General features: G+C 31.1%; 1 protein-coding gene across 13 annotated transcripts in view; it reads left to right on the top strand.

Annotated features, from left to right (window-relative positions):
- LOC139524812 (inositol 1,4,5-trisphosphate-gated calcium channel ITPR2-like) overlaps positions 1-22,184 on the top strand; it is a 122,782-nt gene that overhangs the window by 36,958 nt on the left and 63,640 nt on the right. For 11 of the 13 annotated variants that reach the window (XM_071319904.1, XM_071319901.1, XM_071319898.1 and 8 more), the window contains exons 2-3: positions 4,975-5,084; positions 21,063-21,136. In XM_071319904.1, the coding sequence (XP_071176005.1) occupies positions 5,002-5,084; positions 21,063-21,136 (157 nt within the window). In that variant the 5' untranslated portion in view covers positions 4,975-5,001. Of the gene's footprint in view, positions 1-4,770; positions 5,085-21,062; positions 21,137-22,184 lie in introns of those variants that run through there. The other 2 variants (XM_071319906.1, XM_071319905.1) reach the window with 1 other exon arrangement.

The following is a 22,184-nucleotide window of genomic DNA, read 5'->3' as shown; positions in this document are numbered from 1 at the left end:
CATGACCCACTTTTTTCTCTCGTTTAACATTAGTTCACACACGATATGAACATGAACAAAAAATCTGTGTAGCATTTTCTTTTCATTTTCATTTTCATGTTTATTATGTTTACGAAAACGTGTGATCCAAAGTATTGGAAATTCAAGTTACAGTGACGTCAGGAGTCACATTAATAACTGATCGGTGTGTATATGCCATGCACTTATCAATAAAAAGAAAAGATTTTGACTATTTGCAAATTGGGGAATATTCTTATACCTCATCCTTTAAATATTTGCCATATCTCAGTTTATCGAAATAAAGAGATTTTAATCAAGCAATCATGTTTGCTGGTGTATACTCCTCTTTTTAGCTCACCTGACCTGAAAGGTCAAGTGAGCTTTTGTCATATTTGGCGTGCGTCGTCCGTCGTCCGTAAACTTTTACAAAAATCTTCTCCTTTGAAACAACTGAGCCAAATTTATCCAAACTTGGCCACAATCATCATTGGGGTGTCTAGTTTAAAAAAATGTGTCCGATGACCCGGCCAACCAACCAAGATGGCCGCCATTGCTAAAAATAGAACATAGGGATAAAATGTAGATTTTGGCTTATATCTCTGAAACCAAAGCATTTAGAGCAAATCTGACATGAAGTAAAATTGTATATCAGGTCAAGATCTATCTGCCCTGAAAGTTTTAGACAAATCGGACAACTTGTTGTTGGGTTGCTACCCCCGAATTAGTAATTTTATGGAAATTTTGCAGTTTTTTTGTTATTATCTTGAATATTATTATAGATAGATAAACTGTAAACGGCAATAATGTTCAGCAAAGTACGATCTACAAATAAGTCACATGACCATGATTGTCCTTATGGCGTAATTGCCCTTTACAGTTAATTTTTAACAATTTTCATGATTTTATTTTAAATTTTTCTAAATTTTTACAAAATATTTTGCACTGTCATTACTGGGCTAAGTTCAATAAAGATAAAGATAATTGTAGCAACAAGAATGTTCAGTAAAGTAAGATCTACAAACACATCACCATCACCAAAACACAATTTTGTGATGAATCCATCTGTGTCGATTGTTTAATATGCACATAGACCAATGGCTTATAATTCTGACTTTTTCTGTTATATGATCGATCGATAGTTATCGGTTAATTCGAACTTTTTGTATAGAGATATATATTTTAGTAAAACAAAATGGTCAAAATGGCGGAGATTCCAAACTTAATGTTATAATAACTTAATAGAATCTACCCCATTGACAGACTGCTCTGATTTTAAACAACAAGTATTTGATACTCTCATGGTGTAGCATGTACAAAATGTACCTGTAGACTTAAATATGTAGTAAAACGACAGTATGAAAATGATAATTTATTTTCTAATTAGTAATGACATTAAAAAGCTGTTATGATAGAAACCTATACAATATACAGTAACCAATATATGTGACCAGCAACGACATATCCAGGCTTATGGAGGTAGAAAGTCATTTTGAGAAAAACGCCATTAACTATATGTGACTAACCACTTCAAGGCTAAGGAGGGTACATTGTCTAAAAATTTGCTTTTTGTATATTTATCTAGAAGACCGATAGTCATGTTTATATAGTGACATTTTTGTTGTAAAAGCAACGAGTCATTTCGAATACCGGTATGGAAATGAGACTGTTCTATGACGACTTTTATTTATTGAAGGCACTAATTTATAAAACACAAAATTGTATTTATTGGCTCTTGGTGATGTTCAATAGTGTATTTGAATAAAATATCAAAGACTTAAATTTACTACAATACAAACAATTCTGATCTCTATTTTAGAACATGTAATTTAAACTTGTTGAAATGAAGTTAGCTTAAAATTTGTCAATATAAACTTTAAAAATTCCTTTTTTTTTTAATTTAGATTTATTATGCATGTCTCTAAACATAGTATGCGACGCGTAACAGTTTATGAGGTGTTCTCATATATGCATTTAATTCGGTGAATTTATAATGGATATATTTCAGACTTCATTTATGAAAAAAAATCTTTAGAGCAGTCTCAGCATTTTTGTTTTGTTTGTAGCTCTATTCTAGAACATGTAATTTAAACTTAGTTTAAACAGTATTTATTAATGAAAAATGTCAAGACAAATATTACAATGTTACATAAAGTTCAAATATGGGATTCGGAAACAAGTTTGGAATAACATAATTTAAACTTGTTGAAATATGTTTAAAATTTGTCAAAATAAGCTTTAAGAATTCCTTTTTTTTAAAGATTTATTATGCATGTCTTTTTACATAGTATGCAACACGTAACAATTTATAAGTAGGTGTTCTCTTAAATGCATTTAATACGGTGCATTTATTATTATGGATATATTTCAGACTTCATTTATGAAAGGAAATCTATAGAGCAGAAATTTTGTTTTTGTATCAATTTAAAATGTAGCTTATTCAAATATTTTTCACTTCAAACGATAAAGTATAACATCTTCAAAACTTATATATGATGTATAGTTCGGCGTCCGCAAAAAAGAAGCCAAGGAAGGTGTTCATCTCTTCTTTGCAATACGTATTTCATTGAATCTCGATATTTAAATCATGTTTATAATTTTTCTAACAATAACGGCCTGCAAATGTCATGGCGGGTCACATATTTGTTTCCGGTTATTATAAGAACCAGGTTAACCTCAATCATTTTTTGTTTTTCTGTTCACAAACTTACAACCATCTGGATTACAATTTAGTAAGATTATCAAGAAGAAAAAACAATTAATTTACAACTGATGTAACGTATATGCTTTGTGGGATAACTAAAAAAGCAGTCATATATAGAAATATATATCGACATATAGTCAGTCATGTGTCTATTGCGTCAGTGACTCAACAGCTGATATACATTTCGTCTCTGGGCTTCTACAATGTTGTAAATTACAAAATTTTCAAGAAAAAAATATCTCTTAAACAGGCTGTAAAAATTTTGACAAAATGCATGCTTCCAAAATGTCGTATGTGAACTTGAACATTTTTGTAAATAGCAGTGAAATAAAAACATTTCTGGATTATCCAAGAACTTAAACTATTTTCACAGAAATAAAGAAGTGTACAATTATTGTTTTCCCAAAGCCATTCTACAACAATTTTCAAGTTTGCATACAACATTTTGGAAGCAAACTTTACAAACAAATGACATTGACAATTTTGTAATATGTCTTATTTCACACATTTTGATTGATCTAACTGTATGCTATTTTGTAATTCCAAAGATATGGAAGCGCTTCATTCTAAAAGTGTGCGCACGGTCAACGCTTTTACAACCCTATGAAGTTACAAAAAGAAGCATTCAATACTTGTAATTACATTTTTTTAGCTAGGATCATGAAAACACATTTTTATCAAGTTTTTATTTAATTTACCTGTGCACTTTATTCTTTATTGTGGCACTCGTGTCATCATGAATGATAAATTTTATTGTTTAATGCAATTGCTTAAGGAATAACGCGAGGTTACAGTGTAGTCAAAGAGAATAAAGTATTATAATTAAGAATTGAATGCTTCTTTTTGTAACTTCATTTGGGTGTAAAAGCGTTGACCGAAGTACATTTTGTATGAACCGCGGAAGCTTTTCATACCGTAAAAATGTGCGCACGGTCAACGCTTTTACAACAAAAAGAAGCATTCAACACTTATAATTACATTTTTTAGCAATGATCATGAAAACACGAATTTTATTATTGTTTTATTTAATTCACCTGTGCACTTTATTGTGGGACCACGTGTTATCATGAATGAAAAGTTTTATTGAGATTGAGCAATGCAATTGCTTACGGAATAACACGTGATATGCAGTTAACCAATCAGAATAAAGTATCATATTGAAACATACATCTAATGTAATTATTAGGAACTGCTCGACTAGGTGTCCAACTAATATCTCCAGGTGACTCATTTTTTCTCTCTATGGTACATAATGAAGGGTTTACATTCATATAAAATGTTCTTGTTCTGATCATAGATATAATCTTGTTCACTGAGCATGTTTACAAACCGTCTATCTTTCCATTATTAATATCAATCAGGCTCCATTCGCATGCAGAATAATGACAAGTCAACTTTTCGATACTGAAATCATTTCGATTATAAAATTGTCCAATTAAATAGAAGTTGCAATCAATGAAAGAATGTGTGCAAGCGGGAATCAGGATCTTCTTCAAAAATAACGTCTGACTTTACATTCCAGTGTGTGCAATTCGTGTGATAAGCAAGGATAAAGAAAAACTTAATAAGTTATTTCGATATTAAATCTGATAATCCCTGTCATCCAGTGCCAAGAAAATATTCAAACAAATAACAATTATGGGCATTAATTGAACTCTCTTATCCAGTTGTCAAAATGTAATACATTAACACGATGGTCTTACGAACAAGGTAAAAATCTGAAAATAAAAAGATATTCAGCATTGATGCTGACTGGGCAATTAAAATTACAGAGATGAGATAATTAGACTTATAATACAGGGAGATGAGAAAATGGGGAAATTGGAAGTTTAAATGATTTTGGTTTTATGATCGGACTCTGCTGCAATGAAATAACTATTATCTTGTTTGTGATCATACATTTTATTTTAGCGCTCGGTATAATACAAAGTTAAAATCCATTGATGCAGAAATCTACATATGTTATAGTTGTTGTTCATAATTAGCGGTAGCATAGATGATAGATCAGCTCAATAATTAAAAGAATGGGTCTTATCTCATACAGCGTAAGGTAAAAAGACAGGATCGTCAGCAGTGGAAAGGTAGAGCTGATGAACCGAAAGTAAAACAGTTGGCAATAAACCGCAACGTTACCCTAAATTAACACCATTTGACGAGTTGCGATAGTTAGACTTGTCTTGACTGTACAGGAAATTATTATAGTGTAGATATTTTATTCTAAAAGGATTTATTTGTTGGAAAGACAAAATAAATTTAATTAAATGTTTTTGTAGCTACATGGGTATAACGAGGAACCCGGCATGGGTGAATATTTATGCATTGGAGACTATGTTTGTTTGTATTGTGAAGAAACTGAAGGATACGTATATAGTTCACAGTCAAGGTAAGGTCTCTATTTTAAATGTTTTTTCTTTATTCACTTTTTTTGGGCTATAATCATTTTATAATGGATAATAATTACTTACATTTTAAAACAAGAATATGTTTCAGCATGAATATTATAAATACGTATACATGCAATTGGATTTCTTTATGTTAAAACCAGCTATCCGGCCTATTACATGATATACACTTGAAAGTATGTATATTTGTTGAAACTTTCTACATTGACAATTAACAACATGAAGTTTTTGATGTTTCTTTTTTTGTTTTTTGTTTTTTTTTAAAATATTTTCAATTTTAGGGGCCAAATTATTATCCATATCTCCACTTTTTCATTTGAAAGTAGCGGACGTTTTTTTTCAGTATAGAACCAAATATGTAATTACGGATTGTTGTCATATATAAGTATACGGATAATGTTTAAATTTTAAAAAGAAAAATCATAATTTCGTACTGTGTTGTAAATTAGTTCGGTATTGATGAAATTACTAGTACTTCTTTATTGATTGGTACATGTAGGTAAGACAGACATATCGCATAATGACGAACATGTGTGTTACTTCAGACTAAACAAACAAAACCAGGATGGACACAAACAGTACTTAGGTTATACTCGTGATAACTTACTTCATTATATTAATATTCCCTCCGCCAATGTGCACTAAGTAATGGTGTTATTTTAGATGACCAGTCTGTTTACTAGAATGCTAGCCAAACAGATGGTCATTTCACCAGAATGTCCCCTTAACTGATATTTATAAAGGAGTTTATATTGCACCCCTTTCTTATAAATTTATTCAAATAAGGTATATTCAAGTCAAATAAAGAAAATAATATGTAATATTTGTTTAACTGAACTGATAGACAGGATTGTAGATGATATAAAAATGAAGATGTGGTATGATTTCCGATGAGACAACTATCCACAAAAGACCAAAATGAAACAGACATTAACAACTTTAGGTCACCGTACGGCCTTCAACAATGAGCAAAGCCCATACCGCATAGTCAGCTATAAAAGGCCCCGATAAGACAATGTAAAACAATTCAAACGAGAAAACTAACGGCCTTATTTATGTAAAATACATAACATACATAAATAATGTGGTGGGGTTAAAACTCTTATATAACAATCAGTAGGTACATACTTATCTCGCTAGAATTGTCTTCGTGTAAAATATCGGTATTCTGTTTCCTTATATTTTTTGCACTAAGGGAAAGACGCATCTTCGCTAAACAAGGGTTACGGTACACTCCCGCTCTCTCTGGACATATACGATATGTGCTTTCTCATTGTTAAAGACTTTACGATTGCCTATAATTGCTTAAATCCACTCCATTATTTTGTTTGGAGCCTCGCGTTATGGACACTATGCTCTCTGGTCTTCAAAGAACTTTTGCTACACTTGAACTCTTTGATGGGGATATAGGTTGTTTGAATATGAAGACATTTTTTTTCGTTTATTCAACAAACCTTAAATTTCAGTAGGAAACATCTCTCATCCCAGTCGATCAACTTTTATATAATCACCTGATTTATTGTAAAGTTGTCCTCTTTCTTGGTATAAATGTACTATTTGCAGCTGGACTTGAAGGAAAAATCAATCAATCAATTATTAATCAATTTACTAAAAACTTAGAACTATGAAATGTCCGTTCAGGGAAAGAAACGAAATAAAATATGAACACTGGTGATCGGTAAAGTTATATCTGATCGTGACCGGTCTGATCGTGATTGTTTATAGAGAGCAGAACATAAACGTATACTTTATGCATATTCTAGTATGTGATCCTTTACCAAGATTGACGGTATACCTTTCAGCGATGCAGTTGTAATCAATTTAATTAATACTACGACGATAAATCCAACGTCCAGATCTAGAAATTTATTCACAGAAGTAATAAATTGTACTTTTATTAAATATTTATTAATGTTAGATTGGCATATTTAAGAGCTTATGAATTTGTATCTGGTGTTAACGCACTTTTCATTAGCCGCATTGTATGTTTTAATCCCATATCATTTTCTGTATCAAACAGAATGTATCTGCAGTTGTTTATATGTTTAATAAAGATAGATCACATATGGGGCTGCAGTGCGAGGAAGATATTAAATAAACAATATAATTAATGAGGAGGAATGTAGAGTCATCAATGAAGTTACGTCGTGAGAAGTTATTATGATGTAACCTGTTGAAGAATCATTGAATCAATATTATTGGAATGCAATATATACATTTCACTAGATAAGAAAAATATGTAGACATCATACGCATACATTCAATACCACGTATATTTCCCCCAATATATTTTGTACAGTTCCTGGCTTATCCTCCTCTACGACCAGTTACTTAAAAGGTCCGAGTACTTTGTCACATGTAACCTGTAATTGATCTCCAAACAAAAGGAAAGTCAGTGTTGATGATTGTATACGCAACATTATTTATGTATGTGCCTGTCCCAAATCAGGAGCCTGTAATTCAGTGGTCGTTGTTTGTTTATGTGTTACATATTTGTTTTTCGATCATTTTTTTTTTATATAAATAAGGCCGTTAGTTTTCTCGTATGAATTGTTTTTTTATTGTCATATCGGGGCCTTTTATAGCTGACTATGTGGTATGGGCTTTGCTCATTGTTGAAGGCCGTACGGTGACCTATAGTTGTTCATATCTGTGTCGTTTTGGTCTCTTGTGGACAGTTTTCTCATTGGCAATCATACCACATCTTCTTTTATACATATGCATGTCAGTGTGTTCCGAACCGAAGAAAACATGTTAAGTTGACGAAAAAAATTTGATATTATTGTGTTTTCCGTTCTGAAAACAAATCAAGCTTTTACATGTGAAAGTTTTTAAATGAGTCGTTGCTCGTAATTCTTTACATTTCGTTTCCATTTATCATCATTTATCAAAATATATATTTCTAAATCACCAAAGCCAGTTAACATGGATACTACCTAAGCTATGTTAATATCAAACTTACATAGTCAAAATCTTTGTCTTCGTTGGTTCCCATAAAAATTCATAATTTTTCTGGAATTTGTTTTAATTACATATAAATATCTCATTCAGTCATAGTGATGTACACTGTATAATACATTTGTACACTGACGTGATAAATTGAACAATGCATTAAAACATGACATTTAGTGCTATCAAGGAGGTTGCATACCTCCTTTGGGCTATTAAAAGTTTCAACAAAAATAGTGACGAAGTAGAAGTGATGATTTATTGATGAAATTCAATTCAATAACATAAAATAAAAGGCGTATATGCACATCAATGTGGATTGAATAAAATAATTAAATATACATGTTCAAATGAAGTTTCGTTTTTTCTGCATTTCAATGTATCAAAGTTTATGTAAAGAAATAAGTTAGAAATCAGAACAAAAAATGCATATTCACCTTCAATTATTTATGAAATTATTGTAGAGATTACAAAAGTATTATTATAAAAAAAAAAAGATGTGGTATGATTGACAATGAGACTACTCTTCACAAGAGACCAAATGACAAAGAAATTAACAACTATAGGTCACCGTACAACCTTCAACAATAAGTATAAAGAACAAACTGCATAGTCAGCAAAGGCCTAACCTGTCGGAATTTTCTGCATAGATATTGTGATGTACAAGAAATTTGTGAAATGATTCAGTAGCCTTTTTTAGGGTTAGTTGTCCTCGTGCACTAATCTTTGAACTTTTTGATAAAAAAATAAAAATGCGTGCACAATGTTGTATTTGAATATAATTTACTAAGCCGTTTGTTGATCTTCAGATGTATCTTGGTTTTGTGTCGTGTGGTTGCTGTCCCGTTAACTTTATTGATATTGTCCTCATTTATCGATATACTGCACATGCAACATTTCAAACTTAAATGTATTTTTATAACCTTGGGGAATCTAAAAGTTTTTTAAGAGTTCAGTGTAAAAATAAACTGTCATACACCAAAAAGAATCTGTAATTTTCATCTTCTCATGCTCTCTACCTGGTATTTCAATATACCAAGGAATATAGTATTCAAGTTTGCAGATTTAATGGTCAGTGGTCAAATTTATTGCTTTGTCACGTGTTTACTGCATTATCGACGTGTTGTGATCGTATCATTTCATTGGCCCGAACGACCTCACAGTGGTCAAGAGGAGGTTAAAAAGATTATTTTCTAACATCTCATCTATTATGAGTTTAAACATATAATACCAGATGTGTAATAAATATTCTCATGACCCGTGGTCAAGGTTTGGTATATACTAGTAAGTATCTATGTTTCGAGCGTTATTCGTGTCTATTAGTGAAATAAAATATATATCTTAGTGATACTTTATATAAACAACATTATTCCATTCATCTTTGTTTATTTGGAGAAACGAAAAATATTTTTCATGTCCCACCTAGAGGCATTATGTTTTTTGGTCATTTAGTCCGTTCGTTCGTCCTTCGTCCGTCCGTTCGTCCGTCTGTGCCGAATAATGATTATATATAGTATTCTGGCACAACAAATCCGTAAATGGCGATATTTTTGTCAAGGTTGAAAAATCATATATTTCGAAAAGGTTAAAAATGTAGCGTGCCATACAGCTTATTGCAGCTGTCATCTTCGAAACCAGTACTGCACCATCGAAAAGCCGAAGTTAATGAATAAAGGCAAATGAACAAAGGTATATTGCAGCAATAAAAGTTAAATGAAGGACATATATAAAAGAACCATTAGGTATAATCATGTAGTTTATACACATGTTATACTCAAAGTTTACTTCTACATAAAATAAAACGCTGCGATATTTTGTAGTTTTAAATTGGTCAACAACAGTAATAATAATAATAAAATTCTTTATTTAACGAAGGTAACACATTAACAATTACGTGTTAATATTCCATGAGGCCTTCAAAATCTATTAATACAAATAGAAAACGGACTAAAATACATACAAAATAAAATACATAATACAGTTAAATATAGCAGCTTAAATATTGAATAAGCACATAGAATGAAATTCAAAACAGTGTGGCTGTGGCCATTGATTGACACATTAAATTCATCCATTGACTGGGACAATTTACGTGAACGTTTGTCTGTAACGACTACTGTTCACGACGAACCTACGATAGACATTTAAACTGTGGGGTCACCAAAGGTTTCTTAACGCCTTTAATTATAAAATAATTCAAAAAATTAATCAGGAATAACCTTTATGTTTTGATTTATATAATTGATATAAATCAAAACATCGTGTTATTTCTGATTAGTTTTTCGAATTACTTTATTAAGGTGTTGAGAACCTTTGGTGACCCCATAGTTTAGGTGTCTTTAAAAAGTACATAGTGAGCAGTAGTTGTTACATACAAACGTTCACTAAATTGTCCCAGTCAATGGATGAATTTAATGTGTCAATCAATGACCACAGCCACACTGTTTTGAATTTCATTCTATATGCATTCAGTAGAAGAAGAAAAAATATACATTAGTTTCGTGCATCTTTATTCTGTTCAGTTAGAAAATAGTTTGAACAGTTGGTCTTAAATGTGTCTAAATTATCTATTTCTTTAATATTATTTGGTAAATTATTCCAGGTAATAAGACCAGAATATTTAAATGCTCTTTTTAAAAAATCAGAATTAGGTCTTGGTACATGGAGAAGTCCTGATGTTGTCGACCTCAGACAATTATTATAAAGATCAGCACAAGCAGTAAATTTAATAGATAGATAATCAGGTGCTAGACCATTCATACACTTAAACATTAACACAGCTTGAAAATAGTGTATCCTCGTAAATTTGGTCATCCATGCAAGTTTTTTAAACATTACTGTTGATGGAAAATCAAAAGGAACAGATAAAACTAATCTTGCAGCACGTTTTTGGAGCTTATGTATCCTCTCCAGATTAATGTGTGTGGTGAGACCCCATACTGTACAACAGTAGTCAATAATGGGTAATATATAGCTATTGTAAAAAAGAATGAGACCCTTTAATGGTAAATAACGTTTCAACCTTTTAAACAAATATATTCTGGTTGAAATAGTTTCGCATATTTTATCAATTTGAATTGACCATGATAGGTTTTTATCAATATGAATTCCGAGAAGTTTTTCAACTTCAACATTATCTAAAGCGATATTATCTTGTGCTAAAACACATAAACATTCGTAACAGTTTACCAGTTTTCTGTCTGATCCAACAAGCATACATTTTGATTTCTTGCTATTTATCGTCATATCATTTTCTTTACACTATTTAGAATGAAATTCAAAACAGTGTGGCTGTGGCCATTGATTGACACATTAAATTCATCCATTGACTGGGACAATTTACGTGAACGTTTGTCTGTAACGACCACTGTTCACGACGTACCTACGATAGACATTTAAACTGTGGGGTCACCAAAGGTTTCTTAACGCCTTTAATTATAAAATAATTCAAAAAATTAATCAGGAATAACCTTTATGTATTGATATAAATCAAAACATCGTGTTATTTCTGATTAGTTTTTCGAATTACTTTATTAAGGTGTTGAGAACCTTTGGTGACCCCATAGTTTAGGTGTCTTTAAAAAGTACATAGTGAGCAGTAGTTGTTACATACAAACGTTCACTAAATTGTCCCAGTCAATGGATGAATTTAATGTGTCAATCAATGGTTACAGCCACACTGTTTTGAATTTCATTCTAATAACATTGTCTAAGTCTTTATTCAAACACATATTTAAATTTACAATAGATTTAGATGACAGTGACATGTTATCCAATTTCAGGAGAGATTGTACTAATTCGCCAACACTCAGTAGTACCCAACTGAGGCTCCGACACCTAATTTGTTACATGTACACAATAAAAAGAGGAATAAACTAATTACATACAAGCATAGTTATACATGATAATGAATTTATGTTTTCTATATAATTGAATGTGATAGAAATCGCTAAGAAATGTATAAGACTGGTACGACATACAAACAGAAATATCAGGTTAACAAATACATAAATGTCAAGGACGGATACTAATGTCTTTGATGTTGCTCTAGCATGTCTAGGTTAACGGTGTCTTTACACTTAATGAAATGTTCTTACATACAAAGGAAGTATTTGAGATGTTTTAGTTGATAGATTCCTGAAAGATAACTTGTGTTTCTAAATTGTTTGATTTGCTGTGATGCACCAATATGTCGTTTAATTATCATAAGGGTGTTTGATACCACCATAACCTTTTTTTTACTTTCAATTTGCGATGTTTCTAAACGTTTTTATCGTTTGTCTTCCATGAAAAGGAACTTATTTGAGATTTTCTTGTGGATAGATTCCTGATGTGTATCAATATTGTTTGATTTGCTGTCGTTGGAACAATATGTTTGGTATCAATATACAACATTTCTTTACCTTCACTTTGCGATGTTTCTACACGCTCTTATTGTTGTCTTCAAAAATCTGACATGCACAATAAACAAAGAGAAAAATCTTGTTTTCAAGTGATCTGGTTAAGTTAAAATGCAGCTAAATAATCGCTTATAAAATAATCAATTATCTTTTAAGATTTGTTTTGCTTTTGAATTAATATTAATAGAATCACTTGTCGATCTAATTGTTTTTATACAACAATCTGCCATAGCTGAAAGTGATTTGTGTTATTTTAAATGGAGTACCTATCATGCACAAGTGGAAATTGTTAAGCAATCTGGATAAACATGATAAAACAGAAACAATGCATTTCTCCTTGAATTTATTATTGTACTTGTTTAATTTTGAATAGGATGATTGCGAATAACAACCATCAAGGTGCATGGTCTAAACATGTGCAAAATACAAGACGAGATTTCATCGCTCTGAATACAACAAAACAAAACATTGGACAAGACAGAACAATATTTTATTTGGATGAGATGGGCGGAAACACTTTTCAAAATTAAAATAAAATTCGCCGTGTGCCAGTCACGTAGAACGCTAATGCTGTTACCTCACAATTCAATGTCATATTACAACAACGAAATTACATGTCTAAGTTTATACTTCATACATGTCCATGTACTATGATTAAATCAAGTACATATAATTGATGTTGAAGATGTCAGATATTGCCTAATCGAAAATTTTGTTTACTCTATACAAAAAAAAATCTTTTAATTGCAAAAAAGGTCAGGTTACAGCTCGCTTTCAGATTTATTTTTTTTATTTTTTGTTTTATAGTGAAATAATTTTCAGACAAAAAATCTAGCTACTGTTACTAAAAACTTCAAAGTCTCTGATATATATAACTACTACATGTATGTTAAAAAGTCTGTTGTGGAATGGTTTTGTGTCTTTTGTTTGCCTTCATTGAGGTATTATGCTACCGACATTTGCTGCTATACCTACACTAGAAACAAACTTAGTCAATGTCTGATATGTATTACAAATCATTATGATAATTGTTGATGAATTTTCGCGATGACATGATAATAGGCTATTTATTTGTTGTTGACATGAAGTAAGCTGTAATAGTCTTATCATTTTCTAGAGGTATTCCTTTGATTATGATTTCAAAGAAAACATACGGAAATAGAAGTTGAATTCAAACTGTCGAGTCTGATTTAATAAGAATTTCAGGGGAATGGCTGTATTTGTTATTAATAACAAACTCACAGTGCAACAAAACTATACAACAGTTTATAAGACAAACACTTTTTATGGCTTTTTGAGGTTGTTACTAGCATTGCATCTAGTATTAAATGTCGTTGGGTTATTGGCTGCTTAGCGTCTATTCAATTGTATACGTATGGTTTCGAATTGTTCTTTATTTTCCAATTTACGAAACGCGTCTTATAGAAACTACAGAGTGTGTCTACAAGTTTACAGATAAGAACAAGAATGATAAATATAGGGTTTATGTCAATCATATACTGAAGGACAGCGACAGAAAAAAATGTAAAACATCTGAAAAAATATAGCATTAAATAAACATGATACAAGTAATGTGTCGTGTACACTCACCCATAACATTAAAGTCTTTCTCTTCGAACTTTATGCATGCCTACCAGTAACGGAACATGATAGTTAATTACAATTGCAAAAATATTTATTATTTTCTTACATTAAAGATCACAGGAAGCGTTATTTTTATTATTATTTTGTAGCAGTTAAAACAAAGCGATTGCTAGAAAACACTTAGTGCAGTAACATAGTATATTTTTAATTAGTACATTGGAACAACTTACTTTTATTTTAGTTTTTCCTGTTCTTTGAAACATACAGCATAAAATGTTGACGATCTTTTTGACATTATATTTGATTTTATAAATCTGTTTTGAGTACTAAGTTATCGAACCCTACGCTCTATGTTCACTAAGCCTGAACTTAAAGCCAGACAATTTTGTCAACGTACGCCACAAGTATGACGTCCATTTTCACTAAACTAGTACACAATTTATTTAGGGGCAGCTGAGGACCGCCCGGTGTGGGAATTTCCACACTGACGACCCATTAGTGCCCTTCGTCTGTTATCTGCTCTCTGGTCGGGTTGTTGTCTCTGTGACATATTCCCCATTTCCATTCTCAATTTTATCTATAATTCTGGCCTATTTCGTTTGTGATAAAGTATATTAAAAGTTTTACAAAAATAGTTGAATTTCACTGTCTAAGCATATAATTCAACTAGAAATGTTTATAAACATTATTTCCGACCTACTGAGAAAATATATTATGAATGACGAAGCCAACATATTCATACAACCACACATATCGGATTTATGGTGTGCTTGTTTTTATTTGAATGAAAGGAAACGTTCCGGGCGTGTTTGTTTTTCATTGTTGAAGCCCGTACGGTTGCCTATAAATGCTTACATGTAAATCTTTTGGAAATCATACCACAAATTGACATCTCCTTTTTCATTTTGATACATTGTACATATAACTTTAATCCGAAACTTAATGTAGAATAACATTGCGTAGGTGTGTTAGCCCCCTCCATCCCTCCCCAAATTTAAAGAAATAAATGTATGTCCTAAAACGTTTGAGGCTGTCCCATAGCCAGTGATTTACTATTATTGGTTACTTGGTGAGGGTCAAATATAAAGTTATGACAAACGTAGCTGGCTCAATCAGTTTTAAATATTCAATTGATAATTCGTATGCAGCAATTCACACTATGCAGTAATCTTAAATATGTATCTAGCTATTGATGAAAGATGTGTTTTCAGATAAAAATTATAAAAATGACAAAGCTTGGCTAAGATGCTTTAATGCACAATTTCTTTATGACAGCCCGGTGAATTAGCATTAAACACAAATATAATTATGACAATTTTATGACCCTTCACATCAAACACATCCAGAACATTGGGAAGTAAAAGGAAATAATATACCCGCCCAAAATATTTACATATTTTTCCATTTTATATAGAATTGAAATAAATTAACATTTTGCGTATAAAACGATCAACACCCTTTACAATATCAAGTACATTTTTAATATAATGGATAATCGTACTTTTTTAACGTGTTCAGAAATTGACTGCTGTACTTCATGAAAACAAAAAATGAAATAAACAGAACCTAAATTTTGATGTGTGTACTTAAGTTTCTGACGATTTCTGAATATCTGATTTTCTTACTAATTCTTAGCTGGAATAATGATTGATGTGTGTTTATTTTGAATATCAAAAATTCAATAAAGAGAATATCTCAAACCAATACCAAAACTTCTATCAGTATAAATAAAGCTGTATATTATTCTGAACATTCGATCTTACAGACACACAACATAGAGACGAAAAACTTAAGAACAAAACCAAAAAACAACCATCAAAAGTATAGCTATTAATATATACATTCTAAGAAAAATCAAAAAGGGAAAACTAGATATGATATGAAACAAGTCTCACAAACACAAACGCAATCTATTAGATTTATGGGATATAGTGTTGTTGTACCATGCAGTTGTACCAGAATTAATGGTTTCGCTGTACTATGCAAGGGTAGTAATTAATGTTACCACGTACAGGAACATTTTTAAGCTCATCAATGTAGACTTCAAAACTTATTTGGCAAAAAACAGAAAAACATCGAATCATGTAAATCTGGTATATGTGCTGTTCTATTGACTACCCACCGGGCCAGGTGTATTTTAGCAGAGCAATCAGAACACTGATGTCATGGATGAAAAATGTCTCCACGTGTTATCTATGTATCGACTCTATAATTAGACCATAGATTCATTGGGTATATGTGCTGTTCTATTGACTACCCACCGGGTCAGGTGTTTTTCATCAGAGCACACAGAACGCTGATGTCATGGATGACAAATGACTCCACGTGTTATCTATGTATCGACTCTATAATTAGTCCATAGATTCATCAAAACTCCCCTAAAGATGCACACTAGTAATAATGCATAAATCAGAACAATTGTTACATAATATAATGTGTTTGTGTGTGGTACGTCAGGTGTTAAGCAGTTGTAAGCGTTGATCGTCATAAAAATATTTCTCTTTATTATAGACACAAGTTTGTAATTTGTAAAACTGGGAATTATGTAAACATGGTAAACGCAGTTCGCAAAGTTCAACATCAAGTTATTTGTATATATATTTTGGTATAAATTATGTAATTCAAATATAGCAAAATAACTGCATTAGAAGTTTTTTATTGTCTGAATTTTCAGAATAAATCACAAATGTATAAACCTATATGGAATAGAACAACACAAAAATAGCTACAGCAATAACAGAAAACATTATAGGTAATTTTTTGCTTAAAAAGCTTCATTGATTTTCAAATGAACAATAATATACCAATTTCGTAGGTGTGAACTGAAAAGTGGGGAGGAGTGCGGAACACTTCTAAAGTATATATGAAGCAATATAAAATCAAATACAAAACAAAACAAAACAAAACAAAACGCATACCACGTCCATCTGTCTGGTTTGTAGTACAAACAACTTGGGAAAAAATGTATTTTACTGAGTCCTTAATTTCATAATCCATCTGTTTACCTAATATTCTTCCAGTAAATCCAAAATCTTATCATGAGTTCTTAGATTTTTACTGTCCCAATATTGCGTGTAATTGTTAATCAAGTTTTATTAGAACAGATTCGCCCCTTATTCTAAATACCTCATAGACCAGCAGATGAACACACGAAAAAAAAAATCACATTTGGATTCTAATATGTTTGTTTTTTTGTATCTTAAGCATTGCCATTATTATTTAGTGTTATTGTGTCCCATACACGCGACCTTTATTTCGGGGATATAGAAATACCGAGCGCCCGTCTGTTCATCCGTCTTTCAGAGCGTTATTGTTTAGCTATCTATAATTTGTACAATTCTTTATCAAACTTATATTAAAGGTGTATACCAACAATGTTTCGACAAGTTTGAAAATCTTTACCGATCTACTATTTTTAAAGAGATGGAAGTATTAATTATACATTGTTATAAGGATAAAATTATTAAAGCTCTAATGTGTACCATACTTCAAGTTGGTAGAGTATGAAACTTGTATCAAAGGATGTAGCTGCTAAATTCCTGTCCACAGAATTGACTCAATTTCTCTCTTTCGATAAATAACATATAAAAAAATACAAATTTTATTTTGATGATAATGAAACTAACTAACTGTCTGCCGAAACCGAATTGTTATGCAATGTGTCATTCTGGTATATGTTTGAAACAATACAAAAACGTAATTAAATAGTTCCAAGCTATATTATCAAACTTGAGATAATGCCCCTTTAAAGAAGTTTAATAGGTACATTGCATTACCCCAGTAATACCTGTTACATATTTGCTACATATTGTTACGTACTCGCTACATACCAATGATGTATTGATAATTCTAATTAACCAGTAACAGGTGAAGAAAGTGACTGGAATTCCGGATATTATACTTGATTAAGTAAACAGTCAGATCTTCAAATATCGTAATTTGACAGTTGGAACAAACATCGGAATCAATCGGGAAAATCTGTTTTATTGCGGTCATTAGATTCATTCTAAATTACTATGACATGTAGAAGGGTTTTATCATCACATAACATAAACTTGTATTAAGATAAAAATGATGCATATTTCATAATTAACAGCTTCATTTACTACTATTGAACTATGCACTAATAAGTTCTGTAGGTAATTACATATTTGATCCGGTTGATCACATCAAACAGAATGTCTTACGTAACGACATCTTTATACTTTCATTTACTTCATATCATAAAAACAAAATGCTGTTATATCCTAATGAAACTTTTTATCTACACACATTCTTGTTATAAAGTCGGATTAATGGCATACCTTTGCCAAACACATCATATAAAGCACCACAACATCAAGGTACCTTTGAACCTCTTACATATTAGTTCCCTGTAATAACAAGCATACTTCTAAATGATTGCTAATCTTAAGGAGTCAACATTTGATGTATTGAAGGAAAAAAAATATTTAAAGAATGTTTCAGTACCTCGTTGTTACCTGATTACTAGTGAACGAAAGTTGTTTGCTGTTAATCATAGTTTTTACTTGTATTGGTTTTTTTATTTGTACATGGTTCGGAGGTTGGTTTTCTGGTTTGAATTGTTTTACAATTTGTCTCTTGACGAAACCTTTTATGGTTTAATATATGCTGCATTAGCTATGTTCATTGTTGTATAGCGTACGTTGATCTAAAGTTGCTTGCGTCATTTGTTCTTCTCATATTGGCAATCAGAACAAATGTTTTAAGTTTTTTAAATGTACTGTAAAATTATTAAATCCTAAATGGACTAATACTTCAAAATGACACACAGGAAAACATAAAAGACAAAAATGAAGTATGACGGGCACTGACTGTTATCAAAATATGTTTAATTATGCGTCTTAAAACCTTTGTGAAAAATGATTTTGCGATATTATCAAAGAGATATTACAGCACAATATGTGTTTCTCTTTGAGGCTTACTTGCAAGGTAAACATTATAAATCAAGCGACGACTAATTGACTACGAATAAAGCTTTCCAAACAAATCGTCTTTGAAGTATTTCTCTTTTTCTACACAATATTCAATCATTACCATAAACCGATAAGGAAAACAAATCTACTGTTTTTCGATTTACGCTCTAAAATTAAGTTACAAGTCAAAGAGACAATGTTTCATTTTGTTTATGCTTTGCCAATACGCTGATCCAAACCACGAGGGTTTTGACATGTTACATCTGTTTATATCTATTCTATTCAGATTAAATTTTTCATTTGACGTGGTTTGTGAAACATTTTAAGGCAATTAGGGATTCGACTTTTAAATATAATGATAGCCAAATAATTGATTGATTCTTAAGAACGTCCAGCAGCAAATATTTATATGGTAATGAGAAAAAATGCACATTACTTTGAATTAGAAAGACCAAATACAATTAGATTAATATGATACTATTTGTATTGGTTGGATTGTTGTCTTTTTGACATATTCCCCATTTCCATTCTCAATTTTATTATAGAATTAGTTTAGAAAACATATAAGTATAATATAAGGTTAAATGTGTGTGAGCGAATGACAATGTTCATCTTATGATTGTGGATTTTAAACTTTCCCCCACAAACTGAGATATTTGGTTTATTACAATGTATAATTAACAGAGTGTTATTTGGATATTTAACACGAAAAATGCGTTTATTTGGTCGGCTGATTTTGCTTTGTGTTACTAAATTGCGACATTTCCAATGGTTATTTCAAATGCTACATTTTCTCTTTGGCAGCTGATTTGTGCTTTCTTCATTAACGTATATGCACATTCATATCAAACAAGTCACATAGGTTTCACCTGAAAATACACTTTTTGTCTAAACTGATTCCCTTCTAAAGTCTCCGTTCGAACTTTTGTTTGGGCGTTTCTCATGAAGATAAATCCAGAAAAGCGCTTTAGGCGTTCCAAATTTTATAAAGTGTTATTTGCACATTATACTCTTTTGATATTGAAGTATTTGATTGTTTATATTAATTCTGTCGAAAGCTGTTTTATTTATGCATGTAATAATTTGGATAAAAACCTCGTGTTAAAGTAAGGGTACTTGTTTATGAACACACTTATGTTAGACAACGTTGTTCGCTCTTTTCAGTAAATACAACTAAAAAAATAAAGTGTAATGCTTTCCTCTAACATCTTTTAGCTCTGCAGAAGACAATAAATAGTCATTCAGATATTATGTTTTTCTTCTCTCTCGTTTGCTTTTTGGCATAAAACGTCTGTTAAAAGTACTATTAAACTGTCAAAACAGCCTCAATTTTTAGTTCTCGTATTTATCAATAATTAAATGTACATTAAGCTACAGCCTTAATCAAAAAGATAGTGTCCCGTGCATTTATATTGATGTGTGTAAGATATATTTTAGGTTAAGGCTGTGGTTCAAATCTTATTCTGTAAATTAGGTATAAGATAGCTTTTTATGGTCAAATATGTAAATTATGTCACGCTTATGACGTCAGATTTGCTATTTTATCATTAAAGTGTCTAAATTGTACTATACATTGCATTTATCTTAAAGTTTAAAATTAGCAAACTTGTGAAAAGAACGAAGAATTTTGATTGTTTTTGAAATTTCAGGAGCCAGATTCAGTAAACAATCTCGCAAGAAACTTACAAGAAAAAAATACTTGTCAGGTTCAGTAGAAGAACCATCAAGTTTAGCAGTAACATATTTTTGTGAAATGAGCTTCTGACTCCTCTTTACACCGCAGACCATCACATGATGTGATGAAGAGTTAAAAACTGGCAGTTTTGAGTCTGCATTTCAAAAAAAAAGACACTTTTAATTACATCTCTTACTAATGCTAAACTCTGTTTCGTGGACTGAAGACATAACAAACAAAAAAGTTACAAAAAAAATGGTGGTGTGTCTGTAACAGTTACGATTAATATTGAAATGGTATATTCCTAACAATTTAATTATTACTTAGTATACGTTTAAACTAATGTTACTCATATTTATCGACAATATTGTTCAATAAAAAGTTTTGTTCATATTCTAAATTTTACATTTTCAGTTCCTCAAATAATGGCCTGTATGTGTACACAGGGCAGGAAAGGAACAGACCGAGAAATGTACCAAACCAACAAGGTCAGTATCAGATTTTTATTTTTTAAATTGTTTATTTGTTTATTTCAAAAAATGTTATTTTATGTACATGTAATATATTTAGGAACAGATTAATATTTGGTGATGCGTTTTACTAAAGGGTAGCTAGAATCAGTGGGTTGTTATTAATGCATCCGAAGATAGTGAGAAGTGAACTTTTGACTTATTTTGTGACGTATATGTGACACTTTCTTTACTATAGTCTAGTCTGTTCATCATACTGAACAAAGTTTATTTTTCTAACATGTCCCTTTGTGACTTTGTTTATAACTTCGCTTTATTGTGGTGTACGTATATCAACGCTATGCAATTACTGTTTTGTTTCATTGTTGCTTATACGAATATCTAAACACCAACTTCCCTATCTTCCAACTAACCTGCAGACAGGCTACTTATTGTATAAACAGTTTTAAGTTGGTCCTACAGTATATAATTTTTATATACTGCGGATTCGTTTATTTTCGTACCAATATTCATGGATATTTGATATCGTGGTTTTGGTTTAGTAAGCATATATTTCTATAGAACATTTGTAATTCGTTGAACATTTAAATTCGTGATTTCTCTGTACCCACGAAATTCACGAAAATTTGTATCCACTGAATAATAATGAATCCACAGTATGTAACTACTTTGTTACGTTGTTACAAAAGATATAAATCGACTCTTTGACCAGCATATAGGGTTCCTCGTTTGAGCTAAAATGAAGAGGTCTTTTAATCCAGAAAATAGTATCTTGGTGTACGCAGCTGTGAGTGGGCACATGCAATAAGAATGTAGAACCAATTTCTATGAATTTTTCACACTGGGGCGGTTTCTACATAAGTCCTTCAATCTTGACTTCCGTTCAAAGTTTCATTGATTTGTATGTGTACTAAATTTAGGCTTTTTGCGGGTTTTAAAACATGTTAACAACTAATTAATGCATAAAGATGACAACATATCGCTTTTGAAGGATATACATGCTAGAATTCTAGTTATATGTTTAATAACTTTTTGATTTTGATCCTGTGAGGGGAATATATGTAGG

This window comes from Mytilus edulis, chromosome 5 (assembly GCF_963676685.1).
Source record: "Mytilus edulis chromosome 5, xbMytEdul2.2, whole genome shotgun sequence".
In the NCBI taxonomy this organism is placed as follows: Eukaryota; Metazoa; Mollusca; class Bivalvia; order Mytilida; family Mytilidae; genus Mytilus; species Mytilus edulis.
Note: the sequence above shows the minus strand (reverse complement) of the source record. Positions and strands in the feature narration are given on the sequence as shown.